Source organism: Poecilia formosa, unplaced genomic scaffold (genome assembly GCF_000485575.1).
Source record: "Poecilia formosa unplaced genomic scaffold, Poecilia_formosa-5.1.2 Scaffold934, whole genome shotgun sequence".
NCBI lineage: Eukaryota > Metazoa > Chordata > Actinopteri > Cyprinodontiformes > Poeciliidae > Poecilia > Poecilia formosa.
Window position 1 is genome coordinate 1 of NW_006800873.1, and position 13,126 is coordinate 13,126.

The following is a 13,126-nucleotide window of genomic DNA, read 5'->3' on the forward strand; positions in this document are numbered from 1 at the left end:
ACCGATGATCTCATATCCATCACCGTCTTGGAGACATGATGTCTGTTCTAATGACCTAATGTCCTGGTCACCTCTGCTCTCCTATCAGTTCCTCTTTTCCCCTGACCTTTCACCTACCACCTACCATCTACCTCCAACACAACATCAGTGACCTTTAGTTACAGTTACACATTTTACACCATTTCAAGTTCAATGTCAAAATCACATTTATAACCTTTTAGTTTCACTGATTTAGCATTCATTTATAATTTTATAATAACCATTACTTATTAGTTACTCCCATTATAATCATGATACGAGTTATTACAGACATTAATGGAAATCTAATTATTTGACACCATGTTACAGTTACTTCTTTCACCTGTAAGTATTTCCATAAGTACAAGAGTAAGTGTTAAATATTCTTATAATCAAACCAACATCAACCACTGGTTAAACCAATATTAATTATTGGCTTAATTATACGTTATTATTAATTCAAGTATTTTACTCTGGGTTTTATCCAATTACTCACAATATTTAGATTTTATTCTTTAAACCTTTAATGCTCAAAATGAGCAATCTGAACTAATTTTATTCACTGCAGGCTGGAAACTTCCTCTTTCTTCAGGAAACCTGCTCTTCCTGTTCCATGACTCTCTTTCTGTCTGATTATGATTTTTTATGATTAAATAGAAAAAGTGGAATTAAAGCGAATGTGGTATGTTGGTGCGGATTCACCTTTAAGGTGAGTGGTGGGCGGCACCAACGTACACTTTAAAGCCAGGTGTGTGGGGTGCGCACTCACATACAATTGTTTTGAGCTGTGGAGACGGCGTTGTGAGCTTGTGTGATCCTGTCTTTCCTCAAGCATCAAGTAATGGCCTTCAGGATTGTGGTTGTGCTGGTGCTCCCGTTTTGCTCTCTGGGAGTGCGTGTGATCAGGCACGCGTCGTGGGCGTGGAGCTCTTAACCGAGATCCTGAGGTGTTCGGGACTTGGCGGTGGACTGTTGTGTGGTTTCCCCCCTCCCTCCTCCTGCCGCTTACTGGTGCGCGCACCTGCCCTAATTGTCCATGGCGCAAGGGGAGCACAGCCACGCCAACGCCGTTGTTTTGTCTTTACTTTTGCTTCATGCCTTTTCAGCTGGGTGTCATTTACCCAATTGATTTATTCTTTATTTTGGCCAGGGTTCAACCGTTTATGGTGAGTCCCCCTATTATTTTTCAGTACGTTTATTTACAATTTGTATTTTTTTTTCTTTGTTTGCATGTAGGTTTAATTTATCAATTGCTTGCATGATTTGGTTTATTTAGTTTGTTCAGTGCTTTGCTCGTCTTGCTTTTTGTTCATTTGCTTTGCATGTTTTTTTGGTTGGGTTGCAGTGTTTTGTTTGTTTCTTTTTGTTTTCTGCATGGATTTTTTTTTTTGTTTAGTTATTAATTGGGTTTGAAAACAACTTGCCGCTGGAGAGCTGATGTGCAATATGTATTTTGTGAAGTTTGTAAACTGTCTTCTTTTACTCATAAATTCTATTGTTGTAGGCCTATTTTAAACTTTTGGAAAAAATAAATTATTAAATTCTTTTCTTTTAAACATTATGATCCGCCTCTCTTTGTTGTCCCGACCTGGCGTGGCCTTTTTGTAGATATTAGAAGTTGAATAGTCCTGGGGCCAAGATCTCAGGTGGTGTTGTTGGATGTAATACTTTAAAATTTAATAGTAGACACCGCTATTGCCACACAAAGTTTGCAGGACAAAATAACAACACACACAACCAGATTAATTTCATTACCGTCTGACTCTACTGTTGGGTCTTGATGTCACCTGTGTAACCAGTTTTAAAGATAACTTTATTTATTGTTATTATGAAACTAAAATCTCCAGCATGGGGAAATGGGCTGAGCTCGACTTTTCTCGTCAACATGCTGTAAATAAATCGATTACAAACAGGGACATTTCTTAAGAGCAATTTTGGGGGGTCGGAAAAATTACAGTAAAATGTGGTTTAATTACAGTAAAATTACAGTAAAACGTGTTTTTTTTTGTTCAAGCTGCACCATAAAAAATGACTAGTAAGTAGCACCTAAAAATTAATTCTTATTTTTTTCTTAGATGAATGGCAGATTTACTTCGCTTTTTGTTTCTATTGCCTTTTTTATATTGATATAATTTAAATACAAGTGTTTCTTTCATGATTTCTATGGGGGGGACAATTCTAGACTTTTCCTGGCGTTCCCGCCTGGGATTTACGCCTTTGGATTCAACATGTTGCTGAAACACTAAAGAGAGAAGCAGAACCCATAATAACCTGGTTTAGTTTAAGTGAATCTTGCTGATCAGTAACTCCACATCTGTTTTTTAGTACTTTGTCCTGATTTGGTCACATTTAATTTCCTCCTGTTGTTTTCTAAATATCGCTATTTTCCTCTGTTGCTCTCATCATCTACATCTCTATATGTTCCATCACCTTCTCTATGTTCAGTATCAGTCTTTCATAAAGTTTCTTCTCCTCATCCAGTTTCCACTGAGACTGTAACAGATTTTCTTTTTCTCCTAATAACGGATCCGTGTCATCAGAGTTTTTTATCTCAGTGATTTTTTTCTCCACCTTCTGAACTTCCTCTTTGTTTTTCTTCCTCTTTGTCTCAACATGTTGGAGTTTTTGGACCAGCTGATCCTTCTGGGTCTCCAGTTCAGCTTTGACTTTATTCAGTGTCTCATGTAACTTCTTGTTGTCCTCCTGGAGTTGCTTTAAGTCGCTCTGCAGCTTGGAGATCTGATCTACTAAAAGAAAAAGACAAATTTTAACCCTATGTTGTCGCTGCCCGCCATGCGGCGTAACAGCATGTGACGCATTTATAAGGCTTCGTAATAACATGGACACATACCGAGTTTTCATTTCAACTCTGTTGGACAGCACGGACTTCAAACTTTATAAAAGTGGTGTTTTTATATTGGTTTTGTGGTTATTTACTTCAAAATAAAGCCAGAAATAAGATCGATAATTTCCGCCTTATTTTTCACAGTGCAACAAGCACATCTGATTACATCCTAGTTTAGCTCAAGTGAATCTTGCTGATTTGTGACTTAATATTTATTTTTTTCAGTACCTTGGTTTGTTAAAGATGCATCATTCTGGACACCCTCATCATCCTCTGCTTCTTTCTCGACATCCTTATTTTTCTCCATTGTTCTCATCATCTGCATCTCTATAAGTTCCATCACCTTCTCTATGTTCAGTATCAGTCTTTCATAAAGTTTCTTCTCCTCATCCAGTTTCCACTGAGACTGTAACAGATTTTCTTTTTCCTTTAATAACAGATCGTTGTCATCAGAGTTTTCTCCCTCAGTGATTTTCTTCACCACCATCTGAACTTCCTCTTTGTTTTCCTTCCTCTTTGTCTCAACATCTCTGAGTTGTTGGACCAGCTGATCCTTCTGGGTCTCCAGTTCAGTGTTAACTTTATTCAGTGTGTCACGTAACTGATTGTTGTCCTCCTGGAGTTGCTTTAAGTCGCTCTGCAGCTTGGAGTTCTGATCTACTAAAAGAAAAAGACAAACTTTAAAAGACCAAATTATGATGCAAAATACCAATCATATCAATATGTCTGTAAATCCTATCAGAAGTTGTTCCTGTTTTAGATTAAAATCCCCTTTAACACTAATGACTCTGGTCTCCTCATGGACCCATTGACTTACATTAATTTCCTTCAGAATGACTAAATATAGTCCACCTGTGTGTAATCTAATCTAATCTAATCTAATCTAATCTAATCTAATCTCAGTACAAATCCAGCTGCTCTGTGACGCCTCAGAGGTTAACAGAATATTGGGAGTAAACAGCATCATGAAGGAGCACAGCAGAGAGGCCAGGGAGAAAATGGAGAAGTTTAAATCAGGCTTAGGGGGTAAAAAAAAATCCCCAAACTTCAATCCATCATCTGGAAATGGAAAGAGTAAACTGACTAAGTCAAGGCCTAGTCAAAGTCAAACTAAACTTCCAGGCTGAACAAAGAGAGCTCTGATCAGAGATGCAGCCAAGATGCTCCTGGTGACCAAATGACCCACAGGACTGCTAGTCATCACTGAACTAACATGTCTTTATGGATGAGTGACAAGAAGAAAACCTCTGCTAACAGAAAACCTCTGTTGACACAAAACCTCTGCTAACAGAAGTCCTGAAGTTGCCAGAAGCCATTATGGACACAGCAAACATCTGGAAATGGATCTTTGGTCAGACCAGAACAAGACTAAACATTTTGGCCAAAATGCAAAAGGTTTTGTGTGAAGGAGAACCATCACTGGGAGCATCATGGCTTCACTTATCACCTCCTCTGACTTACTGGTTTCAGTCTCAGGAATAATCGTCTCTTGTTCCCCACTTCCTGCGTCGTCGTCTTGGTGTCTGGAATGATTTGACTTCTTCCCTGTTATGTAAAAATAATTGAATAAAAACACTGATAAATATTTTTTTAAATATAAATGTAACAAAAATGTAATTTTTACCAACAAAACATTTTGACAACTACTGAGTTGCTGTAACTTACATTTGCATATCCTGAAGACTGAAAAACCAATAACCGTTCCAACAACTATTCCAACAGCAGCTCCTATTAGGCCCCATTTCAAAGAGCTTCCTTGGTCCTTTTCACATGTTGTTTGATCTGGAAAGAAGATAAACTGAACGGTTGGAAATACACCAAAACATGTTTATGGAGGACCAAAATGGCCTTAAAAAATAAAAGCATAAATACTTTTATTTTTACTTGTTCTTACACATTTGTTGTCATCAAGAAATGCATATATCTGTTTTTCCTTTCCTTTATACATGCACTGTCATAAAAAATGCATATTAACTTTTATTTTCCTTACACGTGCGTTTTTGTCAAGAAAAGTAAATATTTTGTTTTGTCTTTTCCTTAGCCCTTGCTTCCTCTCCTTTTTCTACTTTTCCATGTGCATCTTTATGTTAATGAGGAGAGCTGCCTCCTGTGTCCAGCTCCTCTCCTATTGGTCAGAGCTTTGGAACCAACGTCACTGCATCAGACGTTGTGGGGGGTTTACTCTCGCACAGTTGCTTGGTGCCGTCTGTTTACGCCACAGACCAAAACAAACTGTATCCCGATGGTTTTATTGTGTTTCCGACTGCAATGCAGTTAGTTTCAAGTTGGATATTCGAGCTCCGCGAATGAAGCAGCGTTTAGCTCCAGGTTGATCCGATTTATGAACGCTAATGTCGGCCAGCTGTTCTCCAGCTGCTTCCTCAGAGCTCAGAGGTTCTCTTAGGGCTGCCAACCCTTACCTTGTGACCAACTGATACAAAAGAATCATAATTTAACACAAGACACACTACTCTCTATTAAAATGTCAAGTCATATTCAATATTTTAAATCATTTTAACATTAAATATTTTCTTCAATAGCTTCCAAATAGTTTGCCCCATTGACTAAAAATCATTGTGAAATTGTTCCACTAAACTGTGTAGATGAGGCACAAACATTTATTCCCCATTTTAGATGTTTTTACATTTTTTACATTATCTCATATTTAAACAATATGACCGGTGTTTAATAGCTTAAGTCTCATGTGACCCATTGGGAAGGAATAAAAGGGTCCAATCGAATAAAATGAGTTTGCCTCATCTTTACAGACTAGTAGAATCATTTCACACTGATTTTGACTCAATAGGTCACATGACCTAGAACAGGGGTGGGCAGCTGCAGGCCTGGAGGGTCTCCTGCAACTTTTAGATGTGTCTCAACTTCAACACACCCGAGTCAAACAATGAGGTCGTTATCAGGACAGGAGAACCTGACTGCACTGAGGAGGAGATTCAGCTGTTGGATCCAGGTGTGCTGGACCAGGGAGACATTAAGAGCTGCAGGACACCGGCCCTCCAGGACCAGGACTGACCAGCCCTGGTCTAGAAGATATTGAAGAAAACATATTAGTTAATATTAAAATTATTTAAAATATTGAATATGACTTAACATTTTAATAGGGAGTAGTGTGTCTCATGTAAAAGTATGACTTTTCTGTATCAGTTGGTCACAAGGTAAGGTATTTATTAACATTTGTTGACAGGAGTGTTTGGTTCAGAGATTTGTTGGCGGCCCTAAGTGAACCTCTGAGCTCTGAGGAAGCTGGAGAACAGCTGGCCGACATTAGCGTTCAGAAATCGGATCAACCTGGAGCTAAACGCTGCTTGTTTTGCAGTTTGAAAGATCCTGTTTCTGCTTATACAGTTCATTTTTTACAGTGCAACAAGCACATCTGATTACATCCTAGTTTAGCTCAAGTGAATCTTGCTGATTTGTGACTTAATATTTATTTTTTCAGTACCTTGGTTTGTTAAAGATGCATCATTCTGGACACCCTCACCATCCTCTGCTGTTTTCTTGACATCCTTATCTTTCTCCATTTTTCTCATCATCTGCATCTCTATAGGTTCCATCACCTTCTCATTGTTCAGTATTTGTCTTTCATAATGTTTCTTCTCCTCATCCAGTTTCCACTGAGACTGTAACAGATTTTCTTTTTCCCTTAATGACAGATCCTTGTCATCAGAGTTTTTTCCCTCAGTGATTTTTTCCTCCACCATCTGAATTTCCTCTTTGTTTTTCTTCCTCTTAGTCTCAACGTCTTGGAGTTTTTGGAGCAGCTGATCCTTCTGGGTCTCCAGTTCAGTTTTAACTTTATTCAGTGTGTCATCTAACTGATTGTTGACAGATTGGAGTTGATCCTTCTGCAGCTTCTGGGTCTCCAGTTCATGTTTTACTGCATTCAGGGCGTCATGTAACTTCTTGTTGTCCTTCTGGAGTTGCTTTAAGTCGCTCTGCAGCTTGGAGTTCTGATCTACTAAAAGAAAAATACAAACTTTAAAAGACCAAATTATGATGCAGAATACCAATCAGATCAATATGTCTGTAAATCCTATCAGAAGTTGTTCCTGTATTAGATTAAAATCCCCTTTAACACTAATGACTCTGGTCTCCTCATGGACCCATTGACTTACATTAATTTCCTTCTGAATGACTAAATAGAGTCCACCTGTGTCTAATCTAATCTAATCTGATCTAATCTAATCTAATCTAATCTAATCTAATCTAATCTCAGTACAAATCCAGCTGCCCTGTGACGCCTCAGAGGTTAACAGAGCACTGGGAGTAAACAGCATCATGAAGGAGCACAGCAGAGAGGTTAGGGAGAAACTGGAGAAGGTTAAATCAGGCTTAGGAGGTAAAACAAATCCTTGTCCTTCTGAAGCTCAAGGTTCCATCTATCAGTGGAAAAAGGACATGAACTTATAAGATCGGAAACATATCAGGTATTATTTGTAGACTGATTAATCTTTTACATCAAGGCTACCTACCTGTCCATTAGGTTAGTTTGAAGGGGATTTTTTATTTAAAGTTAAATTTATTCCATTATTTCATCCCATGTTGCTTTCAAAACGTAACAGTCCAACTGTTAGAATGTTTTATTTATGTTAAAATACTTTTCAATCATTTTAAATGAACTGGTTATTGATGACCTTACAGCTTCATTCAGCACAGATCTCTCAATCTCCTCAAAGTCGTCCAAACATTACAGATTATAACAATAAATCTGAGTGAAACATGTTAAATTGTTTTTATTTTAAGTTCAAAGTAATGCACATTATCAGTGACTTTTATTCAAAATCACTGAAAATGTGCTTTTGAATAAATCAGATTTATTCAAAATGTGACTCTTAACTTCGTGATTTTAGAACATGAGGTAAAAACTTCAACAACGCTGATACTTTTTAGTTACAATGTCATTGCAAATATTCCTTAGTAAACATTAATATGAAGAAAATGGTTTTATGCTGTAAGTTATTTTCTTACCAACAACAAGCTCAGTAAAATATTCCTTCTTCTCTCTGGGAAAGTAGCATCTGTATCTTCCACTGTCAGATATTCTGACATCAGAGAGTTTCAGTGAAACGTCTCCATTTTTCAGATTTTCGGGGATCATTGACGATCTTCCCCTGAAAGCTTCATTTTGGTCGGCTGAATATTCTTGACCATCGAGATTCACAAACACAAATCTGGGTTTCAGGTCGGGTCTGCCCCACTCCACTGTCATCTTAGTCGCATCTTTAGGAGGTTTCAGGAAACACGGCAGAACCGCGTCCTCACCGACCATCACAGTAACTGACTGAGGTGAATCCGTCTGCTGAGCCTCACCTGAAAATGACAAAAGATGAGGAAGTTCAACTGTAGTGGGAATTTGTCCTCAAACCAACATAATAGTCACTTTATGTTGGTTTATATCCCCGATGTATCAAGGCTGGTTTTGCTGCCCTCTAGTGGTTGTAATTATTTCCAACCTCTAACTACCACATTATTAATTGGTATGCTTATTAGCATAGTAAACACCACTTTTATTATTTGTGGTGTATCACTTATTCACCCAGAAAGTGTGTGATGACACACACATTGATATTAAACTATTTTCTGTCTATTCCATTAATATTTAACATCAGTTTCTGTTTATCTCTTTTCAGAGCCTCTACAACTTTAACAGGTTATAGAAACTTTGAGGACTTGGAGAACACTGGCTGGTTTTAGATCATTTTTGTTTTGAAATATCAAGATTATTACACTTTACTCTCTAATTTGTCAAAATATTTCAAGACAGATGAATGAGTCAAACTGTCAGGAGTGCAATATCTGATTTCATGCTTTTTTTTTTTTTTTTTTTTTTTACTAACTGGAGCTTAGATTGTGTTGAATCTTCAACCCGTAAAGACAAATATATCAACTGTCCTGACTTTTCCCAAATTGTGGTGTCAATAGGAAACATTTCTAATCCTGTTGTCATAGAGGAAACAGATGAATGTCTCATTTACACTCATACTAAATTTAAACAGATTCCAGTAAATTTGTGTAGAAATTACCTTTGCAGGTGAACATGAGGAGCAGGAAGCCAGTCATGGCAATAATGGAGAGAAGATTCATAGGAAACATCTTTTCCTTATGATCCAACCTGTGGAGTTAAACTTGAAATGAAGAGTGCAACAAATTAAATTAATTCAGTTTGAAGGGATTTTAATAAAAAAAAATAAAATGGCTACAATATAAATAAATATTGTTTTATGTAAACCCTGTGGCCTTCAACAGTTATTTTACTTTGTCATGAGGAATTTCAAGTATAACTCGCTCTTTTCTACATTAAAGATGTCAATATCCATGTTTTTGAACAGTGAATGAAAAAATAACCCTTCAAATTAAGACATAGAGGAACATGCAAACTTTAAAGAAAATATTAAATAAATGTTTAACAGTAATGAGCTCATTTCAAACATCCTTTCATAAGGTACTCAACACGAAAACCAAAGTTTCACGTTTTTTAAGTACAATGACATAAAATGATCCCTCAAGTTACAATGTGAAGTTAAAACATTAGAAAATGGTGTGAAACCACCAAGAACAACAAAAATCATACATTGGTTAAAAAAGCAATACATTTAGTTTAATACAGGAGAGAAAATGTAACATGCAATTTAATTTACATGCACCGACATTTTGATTAAGACAAACCTGCAGCAGGCAATTAAACAACCAACAATCACCAGAACCATGAAATCAGCAATAAAGTCCAAAGACAAACGTTGAAATTTACAGACAATTTTAAAATATTTAACATTTAAATTTGTTAAAAAGTTAAATATTTGTTCATGAGTTCCCTCAGTTACATTTCAAGTTTTTATCAATCAAAATAAACTCATAATCTAAAACTCAATTTGACTAAAAGACTTTCAAACAATAATATGAACAATTAGAAAATATTCCAGACTAGATTAAGAACTTACAGTGAAAAGTGGTCAGATATAATGGTCAGAAGCTTTCAGTACGTACCTGATCTGCAGAAACTCATTTATGATCAAACAAGAATCAAAGTAACAGGAAGATGAGATTCTGGGTCAAAGTCCATCAAACACTCAGTTTATATGTAATAAAATCAGGTGTGTTCAGCTTTGTAGGTTGTAACTTTTGCAGTGATTCATCAGAAAGTTAAAAGGTTTTTTCTCTCTCTGGTTAAAGACTTTTAACAAAACTTTTTAACAAAGGCACTTTTACAGTTCGGTTTCGGAAATGACTGACAGAAAATAATGATCTTTTCCAGATATTCAAATTTATAGAGATTGTTCTGCATATAAAGCCATGAAAATAAATACAAAACTCATCATCACTTTTCATCTACAATGAATTGAAATTCATCATTTCAGCCTGGAAACAATAGTTTGAATAAATACGTGTGAAGCCCAGAAGTAACATGACGCTTCATCCCAGGATGAGTGTATGTAAACTTCTGACTCCAGTTGTTGCAACATAGAAAAAAATGTCCTAAAATAACGATCTGTGAATGTTAAAGAAAAGAGTCAATAACTACTGTTTTGCTCCAAGTTGCTTTTTATAATGATGATTTTATTTAGGTAATAAATCACAGATGTTTTTAACACAGTTTCTAATTTTGTGAAATAAATTTAGAATGCAGCACCTTTTGGACATAAAAGACTGATTTAACATTGGAGTCAGAAATCAGCTTTGTGCTCTGAGACTTGCAGTTTTGTTAAATTGGCCAAAGTCCTGTGTAACATCATTCAAGTTCCTCAAATCACAGAAAACATTAAGATGAAGCAAAGGCCAGTCATGTCTCAGGATTTAGAGTTTCTGACACAAGATTAAAGAAACGTTGTGATTTCAACCAGAACAGCTTTGACTGTGGTGGATAAAACAATGTTTTATCCAAGTAGGACTAGAAATGAAAATAGTTTGTATCATTGTTTCTGTTCTATACTTTTTTACAAAAACCTTTTCTAATTCAATCATCTTTTGTTGCGGCCAGTTTACTCTGGTATCTGTGACCAGAATCAGAATCAACCTTTATTGTCATTGTAGAGAAGAACAACACAATGTGTGTCACTACAGCCCATCAAAAGAACACAAAAGGACAAAAGCAAACATGGGGACTGAGGCTGCAGCCGTAATGGGAAACACTTTCATTAAAAAAAATAAAAATAAAACATGAAGGTAAGAAAATCATGTCATGCACTGTGTCCCTAGAAACTGTATGGTGTTACAGAACAGCTCTGCACATACAAAGAAACATGTTGACAACATAAAGACCCAAAATAGGAATAAGAGAATCCAACACAGGCCAATCAAGTCAGCCACTCTGCACATTGAGGGAGGTACATTTGTAGTTATTAAGGGTCTGCATGCATGTGTGAATCTGTAAATACATCTGTGAACGCCTCCCAATCACTGGCCTGTTAACACAACAAACACTGAGGCTTTTTTGCTCTCCCATGGATCCCATAGAGACCCGTCATCAGGATCACCTGAAGGCTCAGACTTTACGTTTCAGACACTAAACACCTGCTGGATCCCTAATCTGTAAAACTAACTGGACTTTTTACTTAACTAATTCTGGTTCAGTTTGTTACTGTCAGCTCTCAGGACACTCGTTCATGTCATCGGCCTCTCAGTTCACTTTTCTGTTATCTGAATCTCTATTGGCTCCAGAGCTTTCTCTATGTTCAGTAATTGTCTTTCAATGTTTTTCTTTATCTCGTCTAATTTCCACTGGGTCTGTAACAGTTTTTCTTTTTCCTTTAACAACGACTCTGTGTCATCAGAGCTTTGACTGTCTGTTGTTTTAGTTTCCACTGATTGAAGTTCTTCTTTGTTTTTCTTCCTTTCAGACTCAATTTCTCTGAGTTTTTCTGCTAGTTGATGTTTCTGGTTCTCCAGTTCAGTTTTCACTTTATTCAGGGTGGAAAGAAGTGACTCTCTCTCATCACATCCTTGATCAACATCTTGATGTCTGCGGTGCCTCGACTTCTTACCTGCCATGGAATAAAATAACATCATCACACAGTGAAACATTTCATTTTACTTTGAAAATAATTTTTGGTAGCAAAAATAATTCATGTTTACTGCAAAAAATTTTGAAAATTCTCAGTAACTGTAACTTACATGTATTGATGCATATGAAGACACAGGCAGTGGATAGTAAAACCCCAATAAGCAGTTCAACGGCTCCGCCGTTCAGGGCCCATTTAAGATTGTTGCTGTGGTCCATTTCAAGTGTAGAAGCTAAACTGATAGAGTAAATAATAAGTCACCATTGACAACAGGAAATAGGAAATGAAACAAAATGCAGCAGGATGATCCGATTCTAGAGAAAAAAACAGGAAGTTGAAATCCTCTTACACTAAAAACAGTTGTCATGTGCTGCATGAGAACAAAACAAAGTTTTAAACAGAAAACAATATTTATGTTCAAAAACAAATTTTTGAAAAACAAGATGAAGCTGTAGACTGTTTTTTCTGATTACTTGACATAGATAAATGAAAAAGACTAAATGAAATCAGGCATTACATATCCTCCTGACTACCAGGAAAAAAAAATATTGTCCAATCACCATTTGTTTTAAATCCCACATTCTTTGTAAGGTAATAAAAGGTTTTATGCACTTACTTTGTCTCTTCCCATAAAATGTGTTATTACTGTTGAACGCAATTTTTATGAATTAGAAAAACATACGTACAAAAGTCCCACCCCTTCACATGTGGTGTCATTGAAAAGCCCTAAATGTCCTCTGTAGATACCAAAAGGAATTAATTCAGTAGAATGCAGGGGGTGGGAGATATTCAAGTTTATTTTTGTCCTCTATAGAGGACAAAAATGAACTACTGGTAGTCAGGAGGCTATTTGTTTTAGTATTCTAAAAGCCTACCTTTTGTGTTCACGATGAAGTCAGTTCAGCTCAGTGAAGAGACCAAATGAGCAACAGGATCAAAGTCCTGCAATAAACTAAACAGTTTCAATCTTGTGACCTGAAAATAAATCAAGTTTATTAGTACAGAACATTTCAGCAACAACACAGTTCAAAGTGCTTTATGTCATAAAAATACAAAAATACAAAGATATAAATTATAAAAGAAACCACAAAACAACAAACAGACTTTTCTTGGTTTACTTAAGTTTAACTCAAGCTTACCTGAATATAAGGTTAACAAACAAAAAAAAACATAAACAGATCTTTGGAGCATAAGATTTCTTCTATTATATATATATATATATATATATATATATATATATATATATATA

At 36.2% G+C, this 13,126-nt stretch overlaps 2 protein-coding genes and 1 long non-coding RNA gene across 3 annotated transcripts in view; all 3 read right to left on the minus strand.

Annotated features, from left to right (window-relative positions):
• Positions 1-955: 955 nt before the first annotated feature.
• Positions 956-1,254, minus strand: LOC107835028 (uncharacterized). The gene is made up of 2 exons (XR_001660857.1): positions 1,073-1,254; positions 956-1,016 (listed from the first exon to the last, which is right to left on the minus strand). It is a non-coding gene; the product is annotated as an uncharacterized LOC107835028 (long non-coding RNA).
• A 990-nt stretch (positions 1,255-2,244) lies between these two features.
• On the minus strand, positions 2,245-3,661 carry LOC103132142 (WEB family protein At4g27595, chloroplastic-like). The gene is made up of 2 exons (XM_007543895.2): positions 3,092-3,661; positions 2,245-2,765 (listed from the first exon to the last, which is right to left on the minus strand). Exons 1-2 carry the CDS (start codon positions 3,348-3,350, stop codon positions 2,425-2,427), a joined length of 600 nt encoding a protein of 199 aa, XP_007543957.1. The 5' UTR covers positions 3,351-3,661; the 3' UTR covers positions 2,245-2,424.
• Positions 3,662-11,500: 7,839 nt separating this feature from the next.
• LOC103132145 (butyrophilin subfamily 1 member A1-like) overlaps positions 11,501-13,126 on the minus strand; it is a 5,838-nt gene continuing 4,212 nt past the window's right edge. The window contains exons 5-6 of the mRNA XM_016667174.1: positions 13,007-13,016; positions 11,501-11,859 (exon numbers count right to left, since the gene is read on the minus strand). Of these exons, the coding sequence (XP_016522660.1) occupies positions 11,501-11,859; positions 13,007-13,016 (369 nt within the window). The remainder of the gene's footprint in view (positions 11,860-13,006; positions 13,017-13,126) is intronic.

Bases quoted from the DNA above. Each gene is read 5' to 3' on its own strand.
- LOC103132142 (XM_007543895.2), bottom strand. From the start codon at position 3,350: ATGGTGGTGAAGAAAATCACTGAGGGAGAAAACTCTGATGACAACGAT. The intron at 2,766-3,091 runs GTACTGAAAAAA...TTTTTCTTTTAG, and splicing joins TGCATCTTTAACAAACCAAG to TAGATCAGATCTCCAAGCTG.